We start from the raw sequence: 26988 nt of genomic DNA on the forward strand, positions 1-26988 counted from the left end.
ATTTTGTACACTTGGTACTCTCGAGTCTCATGTATTGTGTGTGATACGTTTTACACTTTTCACGCAGTCTGTAATTTTTCTCACGTCATTTTTTTTGCCACCCTCAGTGTCTTTTTAATGGCAGGGAGCAGTTTCTTGGACAAACTTGGTAGGGCTGTCGCATTTGAGGAATCAGGGCGGCTCAATATCGCGCACCGCGATATTATTGCACCATTTTTTTTTTTTTTATCTATCTAGTAAATTTGTTTGTTAATTACTAAATTATTAAACTCATTGCAATGTTTCCTCTGAAACATGGCATTTACACATTTTGAAAAAGGTTATTTAAAAAAAAAAAAAAAATTATGGGAATTTTACAACACTTTTTTATTGAATGCAGAACAAAGGGCAGGAACATCTTGCACAGATGTGAGATGCAAGTTGTTCCCCCTAATGATTGAACTTAAAAACAAAATTCAGGAGAAGGCTGAACTTTTTAAAAAATATATTTTTTGGGGCTTTTTATGCCTTTAATGGACAGGACAGTTGGAGAGAGACAGGAAGCAGGGGGCAGAGAGAGGGAGAAGACATGCAGCAAAGGGCCGTCCGGTGCGGGACTCGACCCGGGGCCAGCTGCTGCGAGGACTGTAGCCTCTGTACATGGGGCGCCTGCTTAACCCACTACGCCACCGACCGCCCAGAAGGCTGAACTTTTAAATGCAAATTTGACTTGCAGCATCTTGCTGAAATAAAAAAACAAGTGCCCGTTTTTTTTTTTTTTTTTTTTTTTTTTAATTAAGTATACAAAATGAGATGGACCAGGCACTACAACTTCACATTCACACAAAAAGGACGATGATTTATAGCTCGGCAATGTCCTTGTTACGTGCAAGGAAAACCAGCATGTTAACCTTGAGCGGTTTGAGAGAGGATCTGAGAGGGGTGATAACATTTCCAGCGACACTGAAAACCCTCTCAGATGGTGCGCTCGTTGAGCAAATACACATGTACTTGCGTGCGACCGTGAAGAGCAAGGGGAAATCTCTCCTGGTTGTTGTGCCACCATGCCAGGGGGTTTTCATTAGAGTCGATGGGTTCCAGGTCGGCTCTGGCGCTCTTCGGAACGGTTGCCGATGTGCTTGCCCGTGACTTCAGCAGGTCAACCAGATACCGTGTAACTGCGCCTGTTAGGCGTTTATGTCCGTCATTCAATGGGGTTACATGGCACGTTGTCAGACACGTTAATCTGACAAGAAATTGGATCGGTTCGGGTTACTCTCGATGGGATTAAGACCCCGAGATAACTCGGTTGAAAGTCGAATTAAACCTGCTTGCAGACGGGTGAAGCACGCGGTGAATTAGACTTTGTGTTCTGCGCATGCTCGAGATTTTTTTCCCGGGGTCGTGAACCAGAAGTCGGAAGAGACGATATTACTATTGTGGTCGCCGTCGGAAAGAAACAAATAAAGCGATGGAGAATGCGCCGTTGTGCATCCCGTTTGTGCAATAAGCAGCTCATCACAAACAAGATGTAGAGGGACGTAGCTTCATCTTGCTCTTCTTTCGCCATTTTTTCGAATGCCTGAGTTTATTGTTGGTGTTGAAGGGGTCAACCGGAAGTGGCTCTATTAGCAATAGTCGAAATGGGTACAGCGCCACCTATCGTATCAGGGTATGACATGCTTTGTGCCTCTGATTCGATTCATTCACCACCATATATCCAAGGATAATTACCCTTGCTCAACTCATTCTTATTGTAATTAAGCCAATTATCTGATCCTTTCAGTGCCATGTATCCACACTGTACTTGACGACTCAAGCAAATTCTTCGCCGACTCCAAGCTGTCGGCTAGCCCCGACATTAGCTGCTCCACGACTCTGTATGGCAGCAGGCGGCGGCAACCACGCCTCAATAGCTGGATGATAGCTTGCTAGGTGAGCCCTTAAATTAGTTGTGTTCCCTCGTTTTACTTGAACCGTTTTGCGGCAGATTTGACAGATTGCCTCATTTAAATTGGCCGAAAGCCGAAATGCTCCCAAAGGGGCGAATTAACATTTAGTTTGGATACCAGTACAACTGCCATTGTCTCCGTTTCAACGTGTGTTGTGGTGAGATCAGGTGACGTGCGGTGATGGCGGTGGCCCATCATAAAGCGCGGCGGGCTTCTTCATATCGCGATATTTCATTTTTGCGGTTACCGCAACAGCCCTTAAACATGGGCTGTCTTCGAAACCGCATACTTCTCCTACTACTCATACTAACTTTTTGAGTTAGTTTGAGAAGTTCCCGGATGCATACTACATTCGCCGAAATGTTAGTTATGCATCATGAGGTTACTACTCATACTCAAACTACCCAATATGTAACGTAACGTGACGTCGCCGATCGTCATTTCCTGTCAAAACGGCAGCTTCAAGCTAGCTACAACGAGGGTAGGTTCACTTCCTGTTCTCAAAACAAAAGCACCAATTGTATCGTAATGGCTTTCCCTATGATAAAAGGCAACGGGTATTTTATTTTGTGAAAATAACCGGAAGTGCGTTGCTCACTACGGCTAGCTTTAGTAGCGCCGAATTCGTGGGAACAAAATTGTAAATAGCCGGTATTTTGGCAGGTTTTCAACACGTTGTGGATCTAAACGACTACTTTCTCGCCTGAAAATGTTTCAAATGTTGTTTAGTTTAGAGCTTAAGCGAAATATGCTTCAGGCCGGCTGATTTCGGCTCGGGCAGGAGCGAAATGCATTGTGGATAAACGCTCTGCATACCGTCTGATCGATCAGTATTTAGTATGGAAGTAGCTAGTGTGTAGTATGCGGTTTCGAACACAGCCATGGTCAATATTTCCTCCTGAGAGCAAGGTCTCGTCCCCACTGGAGGAACACCTCTCTCTGCCTCTGCTCCATCCGAACATCCATCCCTTAATCCATTTTCTTCAGCTTATTCGAGGTAAGGTTGCAGAAGCAGCAGCTCCAGGAGTGAAACCTGGATATATTGACTGTGGGTGATGTAGCGCGGTCCTAAATGGTTCGCTTTTCAATCACTATTTCAGACTCATTTCACTGTCTGACAACAAAAACAGAAAAGTGTGTGAATGAGAGCTGCTTTATTGAAAATGTGGCCGTATGACTGTGCAGTACATGTGAGCTCAGAGCGTAGGGAATAAGCCAACAGATGCGAAGTGCGGCTGGCACAGAGCAGAATAATAATGCTACACACCGACTACTCCCCACCTGCAGGACTTACTCCCACACCAAGCTGGAGTCGAAACTTCTGTCCTTTTTATACTCCCAACTCTAAAATGAATTCCCTCATCCTCAGCTTTTGTTACAGAACTAAGCCCGAAGCGCTGATTGAATTTCTGTCTTTAGTATTTTGAGGGCCGAAATCTTCTGACTGGTTTGTGAAGAGTGATTTCGTAGAACTTTATGTACTGAATGATATCACTATGTTAACACAACACTGGTGCATCTTTCTGCAGATCTGGAACATCAAACAGATGATAAAGCTGACACAGGAACACTTGGAGGCTCTACTGGACAAGTTTGGAGGAGAACACAACCCTCCCTCCATATATTTGGAGGTAAGGTTTGACTTAATTGAATAGATTTACAGAAAATTTACAGAAAGCCTCTGTTACCAGAGGTTTTTTGGTGTTTAGTCAGTTTTGTTTGTTGTATGATCCCTGCTAGGCCTATGAGGAGTACACCAGTAAACTGGACGCCCTGCAGCAGAGGGAGCAGCAGCTGCTGGAGGCCATGGATAATGGTGCCGACTTCTCCTGCACCCCTTCTCCCATGCCAGCCCTCCTGGAAGTCAAGATGGGGGGTTGTGGAGTCGGAGGTGGAGCTCAGGCCTTTCCTTCAGCCCCCAACACTTTAACTGTCCTGCAAACTCCTATTGATGCCGGTCGAGCCAACCCTCGCTCCCCACAGAAGCCCATTGTCAGGGTCTTCTTGCCCAACAAGCAGAGAACAGTGGTATGTCTGATGTTCTGTCAGTGGAAAATGGATGTTGAGAACATCGGTTTAAAGCAATGAAATTAGATTTGCTGAGACGATAATGAAATAAAAGATGGTCTCTTTTGGTTTAACATTGAGATGAATGAAAAACTCAAAAGGGTCTGAGTGCTGAGCACCTTTACAACAACAGTGGCTCTTTTAAAAGGTTTTTTAAAGGATAAGACCGGTTTTTTGACATTGGGCCCTTGATTTCACATTATAACATGATGTTCTACTCACCCCTGTTTGTTGTTGAACATTTGGAGCTGTTCCAAAGATATTCGCGAGGCGTCTGGCTGCTCTCTTGAGATATTCGGCCATGAAACGGTTTCCTATGGGCAAGCTTATACAGGCACAAACTATGCTGTTTATAATTTATTAATTACTGTACATTAGCACTGATAACGTGGAGGTGCGTCGCTTACTTAAAAAAATCCGGGTTACTGTAATTTTGATTTTTTTTTTTGTCGTAAAGTGGGTGTTACTGACGTCCTCGTCGTGCTACTGCCACAGACAGCCCACAGACCTGCTGCCTATTTATTCATTCGGCTAAAATTCAAAATTAGTAACCCGGAAGTGGCGCCGGTTAGCTCCGTGAGCTTCACACCTAGACCGAGGAGCACCTGTAACGGTGATGTTACCTGCTAGTTATTTTTATTTTATTACTCCATGCTCCGTGGTTTTTGCTGTAACTGTGTGACTGTGATGCATTCAACAGACCTTTACAATAATAAAACCTGCGTTAATGCGTGATAAAGTATTGATCGGCGTTAAATAATTAACAAGTTAACGCGATAATAACGAGTTAACTCTCCCAGCCCTAGTTTTTTTTTTTAAACCCCAGCCAACTAGCCAGACTACTTACGTCGACGCCAAAACGAGGCGGGTATTCACTGTATTCAAGATGGCATTCACTGATGTCGACTGCTGGTTCCAGTGATATTGGGCATATAGGGTGTTGGCTGCAGCTCAGGTTGGATGCCGTTCACCAGTTGGGTTGTGAAGAAAAGACCAGAGTAGTCGAACTCGTCTGGGCAGCCTCTTGGGGGAATTTATTATCAGGTATGCATATACACGGCAGCTTACAAGGAATTCCCAAAAACGGTAGATTGTGGTATTTTCTTATCCTTTTGATAAAGTTCTGGCTACACCCTGAGCCTAAACAATATGTGGTGCGATCAGTGGTAAGGCATAGTTGACGCTGACCAGGAGCAGCTTTCCCCAACGTGTTGAAAATCTGCCAAAATACCGGCTATTTACAATTTTGTTCCGACGAATTCGGCGCTACTAAAGCTAGCCGCAGTGAGCAACGCACTTCCGGTTATTTTCACAAAATAAAATACCCGTTGCCTTTTATCATAGGGAAAGCCATTACGATACAATTGGTGCTTTTGTTTTGAAAACAGGAAGTGAACCTACCCTCGTTGTAGCTAGCTTGAAACTGCCATTTTGACAGGAAATGGCGATCGGCGACGTTACGTTGCATCTTGGGTAGTTTGAGTATGAGTAGTAACCTCATGATGCATACCCAACATTTTGGCGAATCTAGTGTGCATCCGGGAACTTAAAAAAAGTTAGTATGAGTAGTAGGAGAAGTAGGCGGTTTCGAACACAGCCATATACAAACTCATACTTCCTTCCTGACAGATTAACAACATGTGGATCCGACTAAAAGAAAACATCCACAGGTCTGCATCAACTTGACTGATATAAAGGCTTTGTCAGAGTTTTCTGGCTCTCTGCAGGTTGAGAATCAGTAACGCTAAGGGAAACATGAAATGTAGGTGACCCCCATGCAATCAGATGAGCTCCTCATTTACAAGCTCCAGATAAAAGCTGTTTCTGCCAGCAAACCATGTTAGCCAGGTCTAATGGTTCCAACAATGACTATCACTCTAATCTGCAGTAACGCGGTGTGGTTGTGTCAGCTCATTTCCTCCCAGTTGTTGGCCGTGTGAGTTCAGCGAGTGGTGTTGTGCTGTGTTCAGGTCCCAGCCCGCTGTGGGATGACTGCGAGGGACTCGCTGAAGAAAGCTCTGATGATGCGAGGACTCATTCCAGAGTGCTGCGCAGTCTACAGGATACAGGACGGGTAAGTGTCTTGTTAAAATGCGATCTCAGACAGAGGAGACTCGGGGAAAAAGATTTCACTGTATGAGCTTCAAGACAAATTGAGTAATTGACTTTCCTCCACTTTAGAGCAACCTAAAGTAATTACAAATGATCACATGTATTCCTATCGAAGGATTAGCAGCAATAGATTAGAAAACCCCCATGTTTCAAAAGAAAATTCACAGTTAATGTTCTCTTAAAATTAGGGCTGGGCAACGATTCAAATTTTTATGATTTCCCTGATTAATCACGATTAATCGCATTTGTACGCAAAATCCAATAATGAATTCAAAAGTATAGCTTTTAGCATTTAGTTTTATTTTAAATGTGCTGCCATATGAATGAAAGTGCCATAACATTTGTTGTGCAAACACACTTTTAACATCAGCATTTTTATGTAGAAGCCTCGCTCCACTGTCTGTTTCCTTGAATGACTTGCTGGTATCAGTTGTGTCTTTTGCCTTTAAGTGATATTTTAGACTGGAACTACTACGCTGAGAAGACAATTCAACTTGGCAGTGTTTACAGATGACTTTGGTTCTGTCGACTCCGCCGTCTGGAAGAACTTTAAAATGAAAATGGCCGAGTAAAAGTTCCGTACCCTTCTCCAGGTTTGGTGGATCCGCCAATTACTTTCTTTTCCGGTTCCGCAGCAGACAGCAACAGACTTTTACAAAATAAAAGCCTGTGAGCAACAGACTTTTACAATAATAAAATAAATAATAAAAGAGGAGTGCTGCGTGTTGTTCCCCCTCTCTCTGCCCCCTGCTTCTTGTCTCTCTGAACTTTTCTATCCATTAAAGGCACAAAAGCCCCCCAAAAAAATCAAATAAAAAAAAATTAAAAAAATTAAAAACTGCGTTAATGCGCGATAAACTATTTATCGGCATTAAATAATTAACGAGTTAACTCGTTATTATCGCGTTAACTCGCCCAGCCCTACTTAAAATTCATCGCAATGATTGGATCCGTAAGTATTCAGGACGGATACAAAGATTTTACACATATCTAATGTTTAGATTTATAGCAGAGTAAAAATATCAGGTTGGTATTTGCCTCAGTTTCTGGTCACAGCAAGATAATAATTTAAACTTTATCCTCCAAAAAGAATCTTGTATCAATCATCACTAAGTGACTTTTTTTTTTTTGTTTTGATTGTTTTGTTTTCCTTTTTATTTTAACAATAGGTTAACAGGAAGTCATTTATGGTGTTGCTGCAAGTGACTGCGGTGCCTTGTGACAGTATCGCCACCCCCCCTTTTTTTGGCATATTCACTTTCCGTTTCCTCCAAACCTGGAATTGAATTGAATTTTTGTGGGGTACGTCTCATTTGATCATCACAACATGCTGACCACTTTGAATATTGGTTTCAAATGTGGGGGGAAAAAAAAAAAAAAAAAACAAGAAGTAAGACAAAAAATTTGAGCATGCATAAGTAATCAAAGCAATTGCTTTGTCGTGCTTCCTTCTGCAACAACTACACCTGCTTTGAGTGTTTCTCTGAGTTTGGCACGTACATCCAATCAAAGTTTTGCCCGTTCGTTGCTCCGGTTCCTTTTGAGCCGAATGGCTTCTGCTGGTGATCAAGAGCTCCTTGATCTTGCAGACTCTCGGGCCTTTCACAACTGACGTACATGCGCTGAAATCATGTGACACCTAGATTGCACTAATGTGGACTTAAATGAAGCAGATACGTGACCTCTTGAGGGTAACGGAGTGCACCGGATCTTTTATTAAGGGCTTCGGAGCAAATGCAGACGATTACTGCTGTGTTTTTAATTTTTATTTTATTTTATTTATTTATTTATTTTTCCCTTTTATTATCTCTTCATCATCTTTGAATGTTTTTCGTTCATCCATTACATAACCCCACCCTAACAAACATATTACAATTACAGGTTGTTGTGCAACAAATAATAAAAAATGTCAAAGGGGAGGGGGATGGTGAATACTTTTCAAAGCTCCTAGGCTCACAACATGGACGTTTTTTTTTTTTTTCCTCTGCTTTATCTTTGTCCAAATCCTAGCTTTTTTGTTACATCACAACAAAGTCTATGCTGTATACAGTAAGGATAAAAATTAAATTCATGTACTAATCAGTCTTTGATAATTATGAGTATTAAAAATCTATTGGATAGCATTTTACATGGCATTTGTTGGACCATACATTGGAAATAACTAGGGCTGGGCGAGTGAACTCGTCATTATCGCGTTAACTCGTTAATTATTTAACGCCGATAAATATTTTATTGCGCATTAACGCAGGTTTTATTTTACTTTATTTATTTGAAAAAAAATATATATATTTTTATTATTTTTTTGGGGGGGTGCTTTTGTGCCTTTTTAATGGATAGGAAAGTTCAGAGAGACAGGAAGCAGAGGGCAGAGAGAGGGGGAACGACACACAGCAAAGGGCCGTCCGATGCAGGACTCAAACCGGGGCCAGCTGCAGCGAGGACTATAGCCTCTGTACATGGGGCGCCTGCTCAACCCACTACACCACGGACCACCCCTGTTTTATTATCTATTTTATGGCTTTTATTTTGTAAAAGTCTGTTGCTGTCTGCTGCGGAACTGGAAAAGAAAGTAATCGGCGGATCCACCAAACATGGAGAAGGGTACGGAACTTTTACTCTGCCATTTTCATTTTAAAGTTCTTCCAGACGGCGGAGTCGACAGAACCATGCTGATGTTAAAAGTGTGTTTGCACAACAAATGTTATGGCACTTTCATTCGAATGGCAGTACATTTAAAATTAAAATAAATGCTAAAAGCTATACGCTACTTTTGAATTAATTTTTGGATTTTGCGTACAAATGCGATTTAATCGTGATTAATCAGGGAAATCATATGATTAATCAGATTAAAATTTTAATCGTTGCCCAGCCCTAGGAAAAACCTAATCTCTTTACCTAAAATGACATTAGACTTGAGTTTTGTAACATGGATCAACTCTCATCAAGTTCCAGATTAAACACTCTGATTATACTTTTAGATTTACAACTTGTTACTGTCAGGTGTCGGCATTCAAAGGCAGTCTTGCAATCTACTGTGTATTACATAATCTGTTGACTGCATATTGCATTACATGTGTGAGCTGTAAAGGACCGATGAAACAATGGGAGCAGGATGTGCTGGTTTTCAGCTGGGAACCATCTTGGTCAGCTCTGCGGGGCTTTTCTGTGTGGTGGTTAAACCAACAGCAGCGTGAGGTGTTGACAGAACTCTCCACTTCCTCTTCCACAACACTCTCCACTTCCCGTTTCAGAGAAAAGAAGCCTATTGGCTGGGACACGGACATCTCCTGGCTGACAGGAGAGGAGCTGCATGTGGAGGTGTTGGAGAATGTGCCGCTCACCACCCACAACTTTGTAAGTACGATTTCACAAAATCTAGTTTTCAGCCAACTCGAACCAGGCGTTGATCCTCGTGCCAGACCAGAACTGGTTCAGATGGAGACGTTGTCACGCCTGTTCCAACAGCAGTTTGTGTGGTTTGAACCAAGGACTGCAGGGTTGGTCTTGTTTTCCCAGCAGTGCCATTCGGCTTCATTTCTCTGGTCTGCCTTCACAAACAGTTGGCATTTGTGAATGTCCATTGGAATGCTTAACTTGTGTTTTTTTTTTTCTTTTCTATTTATTTATGAGCAACAGTACTGGCAGACAGCAATTAGATAGACGGTGATTAGATCCACACAAAAACAGGACAGCAAGAAAAAACAACAAAACAAAAAAAAGTGATCTAACAGAAACAGGAAATTACACATTACAAACAACTGCGTTTAAGGGATGAAGATATCTTTCTTGTGTCTGTTTATTAGTCATTTCTTTATATTTTCAGACTCTCCTGTAATCTTTTAAAGTGGTCTTGAGCAATAGTTCTCCAGGCTTTCTGAAAGTTTTTCTTTGGACATTTGGGCAGCTGTAGCTCAGGAAGAAGAATGATCTGACCTGATCAAATGTCACTGTATTGACAAATGCATACGAGTGTGTGTTTGAATGGGTGAATTCAATTCATTTTTATTTATATAGCGCCAAATACAACAAATGTCATCTCAAGGCACTTGGATAATAAAGTCCAATTCAAGCCAATTGGAATTCAATTCATTGTAATCATAATTATTCGTAAAATAATCCAATTCGTTCATATAGAGCCAATTCAAAAACAATTGCCGAGCTAAGGAAACCAACAGATTGCACTGAAACTTGTTTTCGGTCCAATCTCCCGTCCTGAGCGTGCCTGAGGCGACTGTGGCTTGCCTGAATGCAGCTTGTAGTATAAAGGCACTTTGAGTTGGCAACCAGACTAGAAAATTGCTATGGAAGTACAGTCCAATTACCATTTATTGGTTACTTTTTTTACTTTTCATTTTCAGTCCAGTCTTTGTATCTGACCATTTTGTTGTTTGTTTATTTAGTTTACGCAGTTCACTTAAGACTGACCTATGAAGCATTCAAGCATAAAAACAGCACCTAGCTTTGGGGATGAACCAGTCAGTGGGGTTACATGGCACTGAAAGGATCGGATAATTGGCTAAATTACAATAAGAATGCGTTGAGCAAGGGTAATTATCCTTGAATATATGGCGGCGAATGAATCGGATCAGAGGCACAAAGCATGTCACACTCCGGTACGATAGGTGGCGCTGTACCCATTTCAACTATTGCTAATAGAGCCACTTCCTGTTGACCCCTTCACCACCAAACTCAGGCATTCGAGAAAATGGCGAATGAAGAGCAAGATGACGCTACGTCCCTCTATATTTGGTTTGTGATGAGCTGCTTGTTGCACAAACGCGATGCACAACGGCGCATTCTCCATCGCGTTGTTTTTCTTTCCGACGGCGACTACAACAATAATATCGTCTCCGACTTCCGGTTCACGACCCCGGGACAAAATCTCGAGCATTCGCAGAACGCAAAGTCTAATTCACCACGTGCTTCACCCGTCTGCAAACACGTTTATTTTGACTTTCAACCAAGTTATCTCGGGGTCTTAATCCGATCGCGAGTAACTCGATTCAACCCAATTTCTTGTCAGACTAAGGTCTACATGCACTTAATAACTCAGTCTTATTGTAATTTAGCCAATTATCCGATCCTTTCACTGAGATGTAACCCCACTGAGTGTTGTGTCTACACATAGCAGACAACTTAGAAAGAACCTTATTTAAATTGTATCTTTAGGCATTTTTTTTTTTTTACCCAAGCAGCCTGTCACAACAATATATCTTTTGTTCCCATTTCTTTTGTTGCATCTATGAAAAGTTCAAACATAACAGTTCGGCAGACAGAAACCGTATTTTGGCACCAACAAGGTGATTCCCAAACAGCTGTTGGGTGAAAACTTGGCATTTATCAGCATGGGTGTGCAGTGTGTCCTTTTAAACGTATGAGGAAACTGGACAAGTGGAGGATAAAAGTAACAATATCTGAAAGTGATATCCTTAAGAACTAGGGGGAGAAAAATCGAGCAAAGACCTGGCATAGGACCAGAGAGATGCATGGGGACCTTCTGCTGGTTCATCTACTGTTGGCCAAAGCCTCATCAGAAATGGTCTCCATGGAAGGGTGGCTGTCAAGGAAGGGAAAGTGTGAGAAAAGGTTGAGGTATGCCAAGTGACACAAGAACTAGACTTCAAATCATAGGCAACAGGTCTTATGGTGTGAGGAATCCTCCCCAGAGCCCAGACTTCAACATTTTTGAAGCGTTGTGGGTATCATCTTGTCAGAGAATGGAACAAAAGGCAGCAAACATCCAAAAAAGAGGTTTGAAACGTGCAAACAGGGTTTAAATGACTGCCGGTGAAATGAAAAGCTAGAGGGACATTAATAGATTTGATGCGTACACGTTCATGTTAAGGAAAATAAACATGGAGGTTTAGTCAGTTTGTAACTGTTACCTTCAGGATTAGGTCACAAAGTTTTTCTTGGCAGCTTGACAAAAGCTGCTTGGAAGCCGTCGCCTTGGTTTAATCGCTGACGACCGGTTTCAAACCGAACATTGGTTCTAAACCTTTACTGGAACTAACTCGCCATCTTTTGAAAAGGAGGAACAGTTCGGACCGTTTTCTATGACTCGGGCAGAATTGGCTTGATTGTGTCTTTGTGTGTGTGTCCAACAGGTGCGGAAGACCTTCTTCACACTGGCCTTCTGTGACTTCTGCAGAAAGCTGCTGTTCCAGGGTTTCCGCTGTCAGACCTGTGGCTACAAGTTCCACCAGCGCTGCAGCACTGAGGTTCCTCTCATGTGTGTCAACTACGACCAGTTAGAGTAAGTCCCAAACATGTGGAGCCATACGCTGGGACTGAACTTACCCCACTGTATAATGTTGTTGTGGTGCATGCTCTGATAGATGTGTCGGTGTCTTACCAGTGGTCAGAGCTCTCTTAGTTTGAAGAGTTGGAAGCTTTCCTGGTGGAGGAGCTACAGCTAAAAGCTACTCAGAACTGGAAAAAATCAAAGTCTTACCAAGTATATATGTCTCATTTCTAGTCAAAATATCTCATTACACTTAATATAAGACACAACTGCCTAACAAGTACTATTTCAGCCAGATATAGGGACTTGTTTGAAGACAATACATCTGGAATATCTTGTTAAATGAAAAGGTCTTGAAAACAAATTGTTTTGAGTCACATAACATATGAAACAAGCTTTTTTTGACATTTGAAGAGGTTTTAAAGCTATTTCAAGATCACTTTTATCTCAAAAGTCCCTAAATATCACATCTTATTTCAAGAAATCTTGACAAGCCGATTTTCACTAGTTCCATTGGCAGATTTTTTTTTTTTGCTTATTTCAAGCAAATACGTCTTGTATTTGTTGTTTTTTAACTTATTTTTGGAGGGGGGATGGGGCATTTTTTCCAGTGCAGAACTGGGCCACCAGAGTCTGAAACAGCTCGCGCCCAAAATATTTGCGAGGGGTTTGAGTGAACACTATATTGTGAATATTTACACCACTTCTCTTCTGCATTAAGCTACACAGACACCATCCATCCATCCATCCATCACACAGTGTTGCAACTTGGACTGTTTTAGAACACCCTGCAGAACATTTCACTACACAGACACTCAGTGTCAGTCCTGGAGGAAATTCAAACTTCTTTCTGATAAGGAAGTGATACCATGTAAAACAATATTCACAATATAGTTCTCTCTAAAACCACTATGACTCTTATTATTGTTTTCTTTTAGTTTTTTTTTTTAGGTTTAATTTGTTTTAGATTGTGAAAAATTTGCATATAATGAAAAATATGCAATTTGCTTTTAGCTTTAGCTTGCCCATCACAAAAGCTTCTGATTCTCCAAACTGAGATCACTCTGACTGATGTCTACTGCAGATGAGACCCAGCTTGAAAAATCCCCACATTTTCTTTAACATAAACACAGTCTGCTGTAAGTATTCTTGGAGTAAAACCTTCTAAATCCAGAGCAGTGGGCTCGCTAACCGGTCACACAGTTACTTTAGTTGCTGTGTTGCTGAGCACAGTTGGGTAGTTTAGTTTAAGTGAGGCAGGAGTTTTTTTTAATTTATTTTTTAACTCTGGATTCTAGGCAAGAGGCAGTGGAGAAGGTTTTGGATACATATTGACAATTGTGTCATCTGGGTCTTTTTCCTGCTCCAGTCCTACTTATATAAGATCTGCTCTATAAAGAGAGAAAAACTTAAGTTATATCAGTTAGGGATGCACCGATCTGCTTTTTTTTCACCTCCGATACCGATATCTGAGGTTTAGTATTGACCGATACAGGAAAAACGGCGTGGAATTATGGTAACAAACGGTAGGTTTCTTTGTGTGGAAAAGACTGGGATCATTCTTTTGTGCAAGGCAACATCAGACTTGACTTTAACTTCTCTTTCCCATTTTTTAAAAACAAAAAAAACGATATAAATGCAATGAATTATTTATTTATTTAATAATTGTGCACCAGTAAAACAATCTTAACCATAAAAATATAACAAGTGTAACTGGTTCAGTCGGTGCAATTAGGGATTCAAAATCCAATGTAAAGCAAAATATTAAATAATAAAGGAGCTGAAATAAAAAAAAAAAAAAAATAGGTTCACCAGCTTGGTTGGTAGACTTTCAAAATAAATAGCAATCGGCTCTTTATATAGTTTAGTGCAAATGGAAATTAAACATCCATTACAAAAGCATCTGAACAAAACAATGGCTTCTCTCGCTGGGTAAAAACTAAAAAAAAAAACTAAAAAGAAGGTAATCGCAACTTAACAAGTTTTTTTTCACCACTAGAGGGGGCAGAAGGCCCTTGGATGAATGCCAATACTGGACAGGACAAGGGGGGGGGGAATAAAACAATAATTTTTAAATAAAAATAAAAAAATAGATGAATCAGCCGATATGGATCGGCCCAATGTCACCGATCTCGAATTATCTCCGATATCGGCATCGATATCCGATCCAAATATCAGATCAGTGCATCCCTAATCTCAGGTGCAGTTTCAACACCAGAGCTGTTGACATTACATAAAAATGCTGTACTGAAACAAATCTATAACCAGCAGCAGCTCCGTTTGAATGATAAATGAAATGAGTTAGTGGCATAACTAACTGTATGTTAAACCATGTTAGTTGAGTTGGAATTTTGCGTTTCCCAAAGGTAATGATAGACATTATCTGGTTAAGGCCACGCTTCCAACTTTGAGTTCAGTTGTGTTAAGAATCCTAAAACAATCATCTGTGAGTAATAATCGGCCTCCCGTATGTGTGTTGTCAGCTTGTTGCTAGTGTCAAAGTTCTTTGAGCATCACCCGTTGAGCCAGGAGGAGATCTCCTCAGAGGGAACCACACCTGTGTCTGAGGTCTGTCCGTCCCTCCCGCCATCCGACTCCACTGGGTGAGTCCACCTTCTCCGCCTCCTCAGTGGAAGAAGACAACGAGTCTCCTTCAGTCTTTGTCACTGATACAAAATGAAGGATTAGAAGTCGGAAGCTGACATTTGGATGTGCACGTTGTGTGCAAGAAATATCTGTAATTATTTTTGTAACGGCTCTTATTTTTCATTCTTCACCTTCATCTCTACAGGTCTATATGCCACGCCACTGTGTCCCCGTCCAAGTCCATCCCCATCCCGCCTAGTTTCCGCCCCAATGAGGAGGACCACCGAAACCAGTTCGGCCAGAGGGACCGCTCATCCTCCGCCCCCAATGTTCATATCAACACCATCGAGCCTGTCAACATCGATGTGAGTCTGCTCTTCCTCCACTGTACAGGCTCAGAATTAGGGCTGAGCAATTTTATCGATACTGTGATATATATCGATATTTCGTTTCCCGATAAAGTACCGATTTTTCAGCCGCGAGTATCTGTTTTTTTTTTTTATTTATTTATTTATTTTTTTATTAATTTATTTTATCTTTTTTTTTTTTTTTTTTAAGCAAATTTTATTGAAAAGTCAGACGTTACAATTAGGGAAAACACAGAACATTAAGGTAATACAATACAATGCCAGGGGGTCACATTATACAAAACTGTGATAAATTAGTTCATAAAAATGTTGTAAGTGTATCGAATCGTATCGTTGGCTGAATATCGTGTATCGTATCTTGAGATTAGTGTATCACTACAGCCCTACTCAGAATATAGGATGAAGCCTGAATGTTTCATTATGGACAATTGCAGAAACTGGAACTGAGTGAATGTTTCCTTTAGTTTTAACTTGCTGAACTGAGAGCTGGTGTTGATGGGGAATGTGCTTGCAGCTCCTGTGGCACAATAGTGTGGTTACATTATAGCCTTGTGCATCCACCAAACTGCTCCAAGAGAGGCCCTCACACCTTTGGGTATTTCTTCTTTCTTTTTTCTTTTTACAACACTCAGTTTAAAGGGAAAAACCTGCGCAGTGATTCTGATCAGCCTCCATGTAATCCCAACACCTGCCGAGCTGCCAGCAGCTCTTGTACGGCAAGTGCAGTGTCCATCAAAAACAATGCTAAAGGCAGCTAGATATTGCCTGTTTGTATTGACAATTAGTTTTTATTTATTTTGTGAATTCAACATAAATACTAGTCCAAACAGCACAGAGTTACATATTTTCTGGTGGGATATCGCACAATATTTACGGGTGGGATTTCAACATGCACCACTGTAGACCTAGGAGCAACATTTAATTCCCATTTCCTGAGACTGAACTAATGAAATTACAGAAATGGCAGCATCACCAGAAGCGATGGCAGCCGAAAGTTCTGCGTACTTTTCTTCTTCCTCTCAGATGGTTTCCAGTCTGCGTGCCTCGATAACATCGGCTCGCTTTTGCACGATTCAGTAGCGTCTCCGGTTGTAACTGGTCCTGTTCTGGACCGTTTTGGAGCTGCAGGAGATGCACTGCAGACTGGGATTCTGCTGGGCACAGAGCTGGAGGTTCTGGTTCTGGTGTGTGAATGAAAGAATTCACACACACCATGCTAAATGCTGGGTGGTGCTCCCAGTTAATTACATTCGATTCACTCAGAAACATAATGAGAAAACTAGAAATCCCTTTTAAAATTTCCTTTGTTAAAGCTGCAGACAAAGCTTTTGCATTGGTTGCTCTGGTGTACCAAACCCTTTTTCTTTGAAGTGCACCACTACACCGCAAATTCAGTTTTTTTTTTTAATAACATGGTCTTGATTTCTTGAACTATGTTGGACACCTTGATGACCCATATTCAGTAATGGTTCGTGGTGTTTTATTGTAGGCATTTGAACTTGCTTAATAACGGCTTTCATTTTTAAAGGTGAGGCCGTGTGATGCCTCTGTAAAACGAATCCGCTTCATATCGACATATCCGTCTACAGAATCGCATAGAGTGAAGATTTGTGTGTCGTATTCAGTTGAACCAAAAAGCAGGGAGTTGCTCCTTCTTGTTTTGATTCAAAGACGATGTCGGGAGACTCGAAGCAGCAGCAAATCTCCTGTCAGTTTTTGTCTGATCCACATTTCTGTTTCTCTCCTCCTTTATTTCAGGACCTTATTCGAGATCAGGGCTTGCAGAGGTCCGATGGAGGTAAGGATCAAAGTGCAAGACTTCAGTGTCATCAGTAGCTTTTCCCACCATCCCGCATCTATGTGCTCTCGGTCTTTTTTATTTGTGGGTGTGTGCGTGTGTGACAGAGAGAGAGCTCAGGCCTGAGAAGTCAAGTAACTTATGTTGTAGTCTTGCACCCTAACAGTCACTGAGACCACTAACTGATGATGTCTGGGTCAGGGTTTCTGGGAAAAAAAAAAAAAGCTCTTAAACTGGAGCAGTTTATTTTGGCTCTCTGTGCTTTCAGACCAAACCACCTCCATCTAGGAAGCAGAGCATGGCATTTCTTCATCCGAGTGAATTAGGGGCCTAGAAATAAATGTAGGGTTTTGTTGTATTAATTGGTTTTGGTTCATTGCCTTGGATTAGAGCGGTTCAGAATCTGGGTTTAACTCTGTCAGTGGGGTTACATGGCACAGATAATTGGCTAAATTACAATAAGACTGAGTTATTAAGTTCATGTAGACACCTTAGTCTGACAAGAAATTGAATCGAATCGAGTTACTCACGATTGGATTAAAACCCCGAGATAACTCGGTTGAAAATCAAAATAAACGTGCTTGTAGACGGGTGAAGCACATGGTGAATTAGACTTTGGTTGTGTTCGAAACCGCATACTACTCCTACTACTCATACTGACTTCTTTTCTCGGATGCATACTAGATTCGCCGAAATGTTGGGTATGCATCATGAGGTTACTACTCATACTTAAACTACCCAAGATGCAACGTAACTTGACGTTGCCGATCGTCATTTCCTGTCAAAACGGCAGTTTCAGGCTAGCTACAACGAGGGTAGGTTCACTTCCTGTTTTCAAAACAAAAGCACCAATTGTATCATAATGGCTTTCCCTATGATAAAAGGCAACGGGTATTTTATTTTGTGAAAATAACAGGAAGTGCGTTACTCACTGCGTCTAGCTTTAGTAGCGCCGAATTCGTTGGAACAAAATTGTAAATAGCCGGTATTTTGTCAGATTTTCAACACGTTGGGGATCTAAACGACTACTTTCTCGCATGAAAATGTTTCAAATGTTGCTAAAGTTTACAGAGTTTAGAGCTTAAGCGAAATCAGCTTCAGGCCGGCTGATTTCGGCTCAGGCAGGAGCGAAATGCATTGTGGGTAAATGCTCTGCATACTGTCTGATCGATGAGTATGCCGTATTTAGTATGTAGTATGCGGTTTCGAACACAGCCTTTGTGTTCTGCGCATTCTCGAGATTTTTTCCCGGGGTCCTGAATCGGAAGTTGGAAGAGACGATATTACTGTTGTTGTCGCCGTGTGAACGCGATGGAGAATGTGCCGTTGTGCATCCCGTTTGTGCAATAAGCAGCTCATCACAAACGAAATATATAGGGACGTAGCTTCATCTTGCTGTTCATTCGCCATTTTCTCAAATGCCTGAGTTTGTTGTTGTTGTTGTTGTTGTTGAAGGGGTCAACCGGAAGTGGCTCTATTAGCAATAGTTGAAATGGGTACAGCGCCACCTATCGTATCAGGGTATGACATGCTTTGTGCCTCTGATCCGATTCATTCACCGCCATATATCCAAGGATAATTACCCTAGCTCAACTCATTCTTATTGTATTTAGCCAATTATCCGATCTTTTCAGTGCCATGTAACCCCACTGTGTATTTGTTTCAGAAAGTCTTGGAAAAACAAAAAGACTGCAATCCTCTGAAAATATTTAATGTAATCACATATTTAGGCTTGTTTTCATCTGACTTTCTCTTTACACTGAAGTACTCCGAAGTAAATGTTTGCAAAGAAATGCTTTACGTTACATCACATGCTTAAAGTTAAGTGAAATACTTGATGAAATAAGAAGCAGCTTTTTGTGTAATTTTCTGTTATACTGAGCCCAGTTTAAAACAAAGAAAAAAAAACAAGTCAAATTAGTTTTGGGTGTAAACACCCCTTTCAAAGTCATTTGTGTTTTCTAAAATAGTGAGTTGTTTTGACCAGGGCTCTATATGTCAGAGCTGCTAAATGAGGTGACAGGGCTGAGCTGTAGCTATGCTTAGTGTAGTTAGAGAGAGGGGCGGGGTGAGTAGCAGTGATGGCCTGTCTGTCTCTCTTTGCCCTGCAGCCCCCCCGACCCACCTCGCCCGCTCCTTGAGGAAGCACCGAACACGGACCTCAAGCCCCCTTCTTTACTCCTGCCCCAATGACATAGTGTTTGATTTTGAGCCTGAGCCCATTTTCCGAGGTAGCTAGGCCTCTGTGTGTTCCTGTGTCCTTCACCCACCTCATATATATATACACACACACACACACACACACACACCAGCCAGTGTCCCATCCACTGTGTCCTCCCACTCTCTCACTCTTTGTCTTTATTTCCTCACATGGTCTCCCACCCACTCACTGTCCACAGGTTACAGATCTCATCGCTGCTCTGATGTGACGGTGTTTATGCCAGCCTGTGCGGGGAATTTGACAAATGAAAATGCTCCTTTGATCGGTCTATTTGTGACGGTGCTAACGTAAAAATTCAATCAGCATTTCTCCTGACTTGAGCTAAATGTTTAATTTTCCCCCATTGGGGGATGAATAAAGTATTTTTCTATTCTAAATGCCTAAGTTAAAACCACCTGCATCATGTTGAGGAGGTCCTGCTGTACTTTCTGCCTAAACACTTATTTAGATGGTATGTTAGGGACGTAATCACGTAGTATTCAAGAAGAACAACAGTTAGGATTATTGGTGCTAGATCTTAAAACAAAACTAGACCGACTATCACCGTGTTTTTTATGATTACATGTTACTAGAGCTGAACCAGCCCTTTTTGTTACAAATTCAAGTCAATGTTATTTATTATTTCAGTTTTGAAACGCAGTTCACAGAAAAAGTTAAGTACAGAATATAGCTGCAAGCAGCGATGAGGGGTCCTAGCAGCATGGCACAATAGGCGAGACTACGGCTGCTGAGGAAGGCGTCTTGAGTACATGCACCAAGTTTGGCATCGATACATCAATGCATCGCAGAGATATGGCCTAACGTCCTGTTTGCGCGTCGGCGTAGACTTTGATTGGCTGCTACTGGAAAACGGAAGCGAAATGAAAAATTACACATGATAACCTTTCTGCGGCTTGGTCTGAAGATTCTGTGTCAAGTCCCGTGCGAATTGGGCAATCTGCGTAGCCTGAAATGCTTTTTGAAGGTTTTTGATCAAATTCAAAATGGCGGAAAATCTAAGATGGCGCAGATGACGTAATGGGTTGCAACAACCTCGTCTGCATCCAGGGATTCCATTGGTACCTCATTTGTGAAATTTGGACCAACGGGTCCAAAGAAATGAGCAAAATTACCTTTTTGCTATATATAGCGCCCCCTATAGACTAAACATCACCAACCTTCGTGGGCCAAGATGTGGTCATGAGCCTGCATTAGAAGTTTGACGTCATAACATCAAATGGTTGCCAAGATATGGCCTCACTTCCGGTTTGGTGGCGTCATCACTGAGTTTGATTGGCTTCTATGGAAAAACGAAATCCTAATTAAAAATTCCACACGATAACTTTTGTGCGGCTTGGTCTGAAGAGTCTATGTGCCAAGTCTCGTGAAAATCAGACAATCTCTGGGACCTGAAATGCTTTTTGAAGGTTTTTGATGAAATTCAAAATGGTGGAAAATTTAGTCAGACGCAAAATGACGTCATAGGACTCATTGGACTCGTCATGATCCAAGGATTCCAACGATACCTCATTTGTGAAATTTGGACCATGGAGTCCAAAGTTATTAAGCTGAATGCACTTCGAACTTTGACTTCGAACACTTCGTTTACTTTGGCACGGTGCTGAATGTGTGTGCAAAATTTCACAACTTTCTCCCATTGCGTTCATGGGGCTGCTATAGACTTCAATTGCAGCCGGAAGTAGAAGAATAATAGGAAAAGCTACTAACACAATGGGTTCCTAAAGCTTTGCTGCTAGGACCCCAATTACGATGCGATAGTGAGAATCTAGGGCTTCAAGTGTCGACCTATGTTTTTGGATTCTGACATGCAAGGGTGATACACTGGGAAGTTAACTTTTGCTAAACCACTAACTTCGTTCCAACCAAGCACTCCCTCATCTTTCCTTTGCATGTGACCAAACACACTCAACCTCACTCCACTCAACAAGTAGAAATGCCTCAGTGGCTATCCTCGCCCAAACCTTTGTTTCTCTCCTCCTATCCTCTCACCTCTTCTTTAATCTGACTCCTTTTTTTCGCCTCGCCTCACCACGCTCCGTTTCTCTTCCCATCCAGGCTCAACCGCTGGGTTGTCGGCCACGCCTCCCGCTTCTCTGCCCGGTTCACTGACCAATGTCAAAGTCCCGCAGAAGTCCCCCTGCCAGCAGAGGGAGCGCAAGTCGTCCTCTTCGTCCGAGGACCGCAATAAGATGGTGAGACCGCTGTCAATGATGCGAGTGTTTGAGCTGCTGCTGCTTACGGTGTGCTTGTGCTGACTCGGTGTCCTGTGGAACAGAAAACTCTCGGCAGAAGGGACTCCAGTGATGACTGGGAAATTCCTGAGGGTCAGATAACTCTGGGTCAGAGGATAGGCTCTGGATCCTTTGGAACGGTCTACAAGGGAAAATGGCACGGTAAGATCCCACTCCACTTTGTTTCCCAACCTCTGGCAGTCGGTAAGAAAGTGGTCATCGACTCGCAGTGAATACAAAAGGCAGCGGATTCCGTGGCTGGAGTTCTTCTCTAGATATACCACACTTTGGTATTACATTGCCATGATCACAAACTGTTTTTTTTTTTTTTTTGCCCCAACCCCATATATAGTCTTTTCATGCCATAAACTCATCACAAGCACAGAATTACTGACGAATCGGCTGAAAATTGTCCCCCAATAAATCAAATCAAATCAAATTTATTTGTATATCATATTTCAGCATATTTATTTAAAATAAAAGCATTGCAGCAGGGAGTGGAAGAAGCATTAAAAATACATAAAAGAATATAAATGCAACAAATTTTAGTGAGGCTTGTTAAAAAAAAAAAACGAAACTGGTTTGTTTGTGTTTAAGGAAGAATCAGCACGGTGGAGCATGGGCATCAATTGGGTATGGCAGCTGCCACACCTTGGCTCGTTTTTCTTTTTTTAAATTTATGGAATTACTCTGTGTCAATTTGTACTGATTATTCTATTACAGGTGCTGGCCAGTAAATTAGAATATCATCAAAAAGTTGAATTATTTCAGTAATTGCATAAAAAAAGTGAAACTTGTACATTATATTCATGCATTGCACACAGACGGATGTATCTGAAATGTTTATTTCTTTTAATTTTGATATTTATAAGTGACAACTAATGAAAACTACAAATTCTGTATCTCAAAAAATTAGAATATTACTTAAGGCCAATGAAAAAAAAGTATTTTTAGAAATGTTGGCCTACTGAAAAGTATGAACATGAAAAGTATGAGCATGTACAGCACTCAATACTCGGTCGGGGCTCCTTTTGCCTCAATTACTGCATTAATGCGGCGTGGCATGGAGTCGATCAGTGTGTGGCACTGCTCAGGTGTTATGAGAGCCCAGGTTGCTCTGATAGTCGCCTTCAGATCCTCTGCATTGTTGGGTCTAGCGTATTGCATCTTCCTCTTCACAATACCCCCCATAGAAAATCTATGGGGTTAAGGTCAGGTGAGTTTGCTGGCCAATCAAGGACAGGGATACCATGGTCCTTAAACCAGGTACTGGTGGTTTTGGCACTGTGTGGAGGTGCCAAGTCCTTTTGGAAAGTGAAATCTGAATCTCCATAAAGTTGGTCAGCTGCAGGAAGCATGAAGTGCTCTAAAACTTCCTGGTAGATGGCTGCATTGACCTTGGACCTCAGAAAACAGAGTGGGCCAACACCGGCAGATGACATGGCACCCCACACCATCACTGACGGTGGAAACTTTACACTGGACTTCATGCAACGTGGATTCTGTGCTTCTCCGCTCTTCCTCCAGACTCTGGGACCTTGATTTCCAAAGGAAATGCAAAATTTACTCTCATCAGAGAACATAACTTTGGACCACTCAGCAGCAGTCCAGTCCTTTTTGTCCTTAGCCCAGGCGAGACGCTTCTTACGCTGTCTGTTGTTCAAGAGTGGCTTGACACAAGGGATGCGACAGCTGAAACCCATGTCTTTCATGCTTCTCTTCGTGGTGGTTCTTGAAGCGCTGACTCCAGCTGCAGTCCACTCCTTGTGAATCTCCCCCACAATCTTGAATGGGTTTTGTTTCACAATTCTCTCCAGGGTGCGGTTATCCCCATTGCTTGTGCACTTTTTTCTACCACATTTCTTCCGTCCCTTCACCTGTGTATGAATGTGCTTGGACACAGAGCTCTGCGAACAACCAGCCTTTTTAGCAATCACCTTTTGTGTCTTGCCCTCCTTGTGCAAGTTGTCAATGGTCGTCTTTTGGACAACTGTCAAGTCAGAAGTCTTCCCCATGATTGTGTAGCCTTCAGAACAAGACTGGGAGACCATTTAAAGGGCTTTGCAGGTGTTTTGAGTTAATCAGCTGATTAGTGTGGCACCAGGTGTCTTCTATATTGAACCTTTTCAAAATATTCTAATTTTTTGAGATGCTGAATTTGGTGTTTTCATTAGCTTTCAGTAATAATAATCAAAACTAAAATGAATAAACACTTGAAATATATCAGTCTTTGTGGAAGGAAAGTATACAGTATACAAGTTTCACGTTTTGAGTGGAATTACTGAAATAATTCAACTATTTGATGATATTCTAATTTACTGGCCAGCACCTGTATAAATTAACTACAAATGAAATTCTGAACAACACAATCAATTTATCTAAGTATCATCTTCCCCAACACTTGTATCTCCTTTTGAAATGTGGTATCTCCCAGAAATGGAAGACACTTTAATGTCAGTGTTTATCAGGCATATGACTGGGTTGAATATTCTATGCAAGAAGATAGATTGATGGATAGATAGATACTTTATTGATCCCGAAGGAAATTCAAGCATCTAGTAGCAAGACATAATAAAGCAATACAAATGTTTATACAATTATAAACACTTTAAAAACAATCTAAGAATAAAAAAATTTAAAAGTTTATATTTTTAAACTGTTTTTTAAATTTTTAAACTAACCAGTGAAGTAAGACGAAAAGTGAAATATAAAGTGACATTCAGAAGTTCTGTGAAATTTAGAAGTGCCATCACTGAGAGCTGTTGTACAGCCTGATGGCCAGAGGAACAAAAGAGTTTTTGAGTCTGTTGGTGGAAGACGCAGTCCATTGCTTTGCATGTCGTCATTTTGGAGGAGCCTCAACTGTAACCGGGGTGTGAGTGAGACTGCATTTGCACTCAGATAAGCTACATAGCAGACTTTTGTGGTGATTATTTGCTGGGCATGTATATGTATTGATTGATGCTGTAGTCATGTGACTATAGTGACCTTGCCATACCTTAGCTTTAGCTGAATTGACGCCACTGGCAGGGAAATGAGCTTTTATCTCAGTCCTGCAAAACAGGTCTTTCCTCCAGCGAGGGAGAAAAAACATTTTTGGAACTGTTTGCAGATGCGATTTGTCATCATTCAGACTTAAATAAGATACAAGTATGTGACAAGAGTTTTGAATTTGAGCAAGTAAAATGAAGGCAGGTGTGGCGAGGCTGCATTTCTTGGATTAAAAATCCCGTTTCTGAAGTAAATCAAATTTATTTGTATAGCACATTTCATGTACAAAACAATTCAAAGTGCTTCACATAAAATAAAAGCATTGCAGCAGGGAGTGGAAGAAGCATTAAAATACATAAAAGAATATAAAGAGAAACAAATGAAATAATTTCATTTCATTTAAAAACAAGCAACAGTTTAGATAATTTAAAAGATATCGTGCAGATTTCATGCATAGACACATGAGAACAGAAATGTTTTTAACCTGGATTTAAAAATGTCTACATTTGGTGAAAGTTTAATCTCCACTGGCAGTTTGTTCCACTTGTTTTCAGCATAACAGCTAAATGCTGCTTCTCCATGTTTAGTCTGGACTCTGGACTGGACCAGCTGACCTGAGTCCTTGGATCTAAGAGCTCTGCTGGGTTTATATTCTCTGAACACATCACAGATGTATTTTGGGCCTAAACCGTTCTGGGATTTGTAAACCATCAGCAGGCTTTTAAAATCTATTCTGTGACTGACTGGAAGCCTGTGTAAAGATTTTAAAACTGGTGTGATGTGTTTAGATCTCTTAGTCCGGGTTAAAACTCTAGCAGCAGCGTTCTGGATGAGCTGCAGATGTTTAATGCTCTTTTTGGGAAGTCCAGTTAAAAGAGCGTTACAGTAATGGAGTCTACTGGAGATGAATGCATGGATGAGTTTCTCCTGGTCTTTTTGGGTCCATTTGATTGACTTCCTTTGGTAAAAATGCATTGAAATGAGTGAAGTATGATCAAATATACAGGGTTATTTGGCTGACCTGTCGGGCCTCTACTTCCAGGTGATGTGGCAGTGAAGATGCTGAACGTCACTGCCCCCACGCCACAGCAGCTTCAGGCCTTCAAGAATGAAGTAGGAGTCCTCAGGTATCTTCTGCCTTCCTTTCTTTCTTTCTTTTTTTTTTTTTTTAACTTGGAACCTGTGTCTCCCTCTATGCGTTATTACATAACTCTACCCTCACTGCCATCATTCCACCGACGTGCCCTGTTCTGGAGTCTAATCGTGTGTGTTTTTCGCACCAGGAAAACGCGCCATGTGAACATCTTGCTGTTCATGGGCTACACAACCAAGCCCCAGCTGGCCATTGTGACCCAGTGGTGTGAAGGCTCCAGTCTGTACCACCACCTGCACATCATCGAGACCAAGTTTGAGATGATTAAGCTGATAGACATTGCCCGGCAGACCGCTCAGGGCATGGAGTGAGTTCCCCCAAAAAAGGGAAGCACCATTTCAGCAGGTGTGTAGTCGATCTAACTTGTTTTTTTTTTTTGTTTTTTTTATTGTCCTCAGTTACCTGCACGCCAAGTCAATCATCCACAGAGATCTGAAGAGCAACAGTATCCTTAAAACATGTTGGTTTTTAGACCTCAAGTTCGTCATCTATTGTTTATGATGGGATTTATCTTGACAAGCAGGGGAGAAGTTAACCCTCCTGTTAACCCCTCTGCACTTATTTACGGTTAAGAACTTTGCAGCAGCGTGTTTCCTTCACCCCACCTGCTCCCAGATATTTTCCTCCATGAGGATCTGACGGTGAAGATCGGGGACTTTGGTCTGGCTACAGTGAAGTCCCGCTGGAGTGGCTCCCACCAGTTTGAACAACTGTCTGGCTCAATACTTTGGATGGTCAGTGTTCATCTTGTGCACAAGACCCTCAAATCTTCATCTAACCGGTTTTACATCTATCACTATTCTTTGCCATTTGCTTTGTCTGAATCGCACTTTTTTCGTTATTTCTTCCATGTTGTTCTAGCATTAAGTTAAACAAACTTGGAATGACTTAAAGGGATAGTTCGCCTCTTTTGACATGAAGCTGTATGACATCCCATATTAGCAATATCATTTATGAACATTGACTTACCCCCCGCTGCGTCCTGTGAGCCGAGTTCCAGCCTTGTTTTGGCGTTGATGAAGGTAGTCCGGCTAGTTGGCTGGGGCTTAAAAAATAAAGCGTTTTGATTCTCAAAACAATATGCGTTCAAAAGAGTAATACATTTGCATCACAAAATCGTCCCTCCAGAAAAAGTCAGACCTCACAGTCGCTTGGCGCTATTTTCTCTCTCTCCCTTCGTATCACTACGGGCTGTGTAGACCGAAATTGAGAAGCAAAAAAAAAAAAAAAAGCTTTTTTTTTTTTTTAAGCCCCAACCAAGTAACTGGACATCCTTCGTCAATGCC

General features: G+C 41.6%; 1 protein-coding gene across 2 annotated transcripts in view; it reads left to right on the forward strand.

The window, feature by feature from the left end:
• Positions 1 to 26988, forward strand: part of braf (B-Raf proto-oncogene, serine/threonine kinase) — a 42870-nt gene that overhangs the window by 9105 nt on the left and 6777 nt on the right. Inside the window, exons 2-16 of one of the 2 annotated variants that reach the window (XM_075472001.1) lie at positions 3461 to 3562; positions 3672 to 3959; positions 5969 to 6072; positions 9362 to 9464; positions 12218 to 12366; positions 14838 to 14957; positions 15146 to 15305; positions 17067 to 17106; positions 19218 to 19337; positions 21383 to 21519; positions 21603 to 21720; positions 25592 to 25676; positions 25833 to 26009; positions 26101 to 26147; positions 26318 to 26436. In XM_075472001.1, the coding sequence (XP_075328116.1) occupies positions 3461 to 3562; positions 3672 to 3959; positions 5969 to 6072; positions 9362 to 9464; positions 12218 to 12366; positions 14838 to 14957; positions 15146 to 15305; positions 17067 to 17106; positions 19218 to 19337; positions 21383 to 21519; positions 21603 to 21720; positions 25592 to 25676; positions 25833 to 26009; positions 26101 to 26147; positions 26318 to 26436 (1869 nt within the window). The remainder of the gene's footprint in view (positions 1 to 3460; positions 3563 to 3671; positions 3960 to 5968; positions 6073 to 9361; positions 9465 to 12217; positions 12367 to 14837; positions 14958 to 15145; positions 15306 to 17066; positions 17107 to 19217; positions 19338 to 21382; positions 21520 to 21602; positions 21721 to 25591; positions 25677 to 25832; positions 26010 to 26100; positions 26148 to 26317; positions 26437 to 26988) is intronic. The other variant, XM_075472002.1, reaches the window with a different exon arrangement.

Source organism: Odontesthes bonariensis, chromosome 8 (genome assembly GCF_027942865.1).
Source record: "Odontesthes bonariensis isolate fOdoBon6 chromosome 8, fOdoBon6.hap1, whole genome shotgun sequence".
Taxonomy (NCBI): domain Eukaryota; kingdom Metazoa; phylum Chordata; class Actinopteri; order Atheriniformes; family Atherinopsidae; genus Odontesthes; species Odontesthes bonariensis.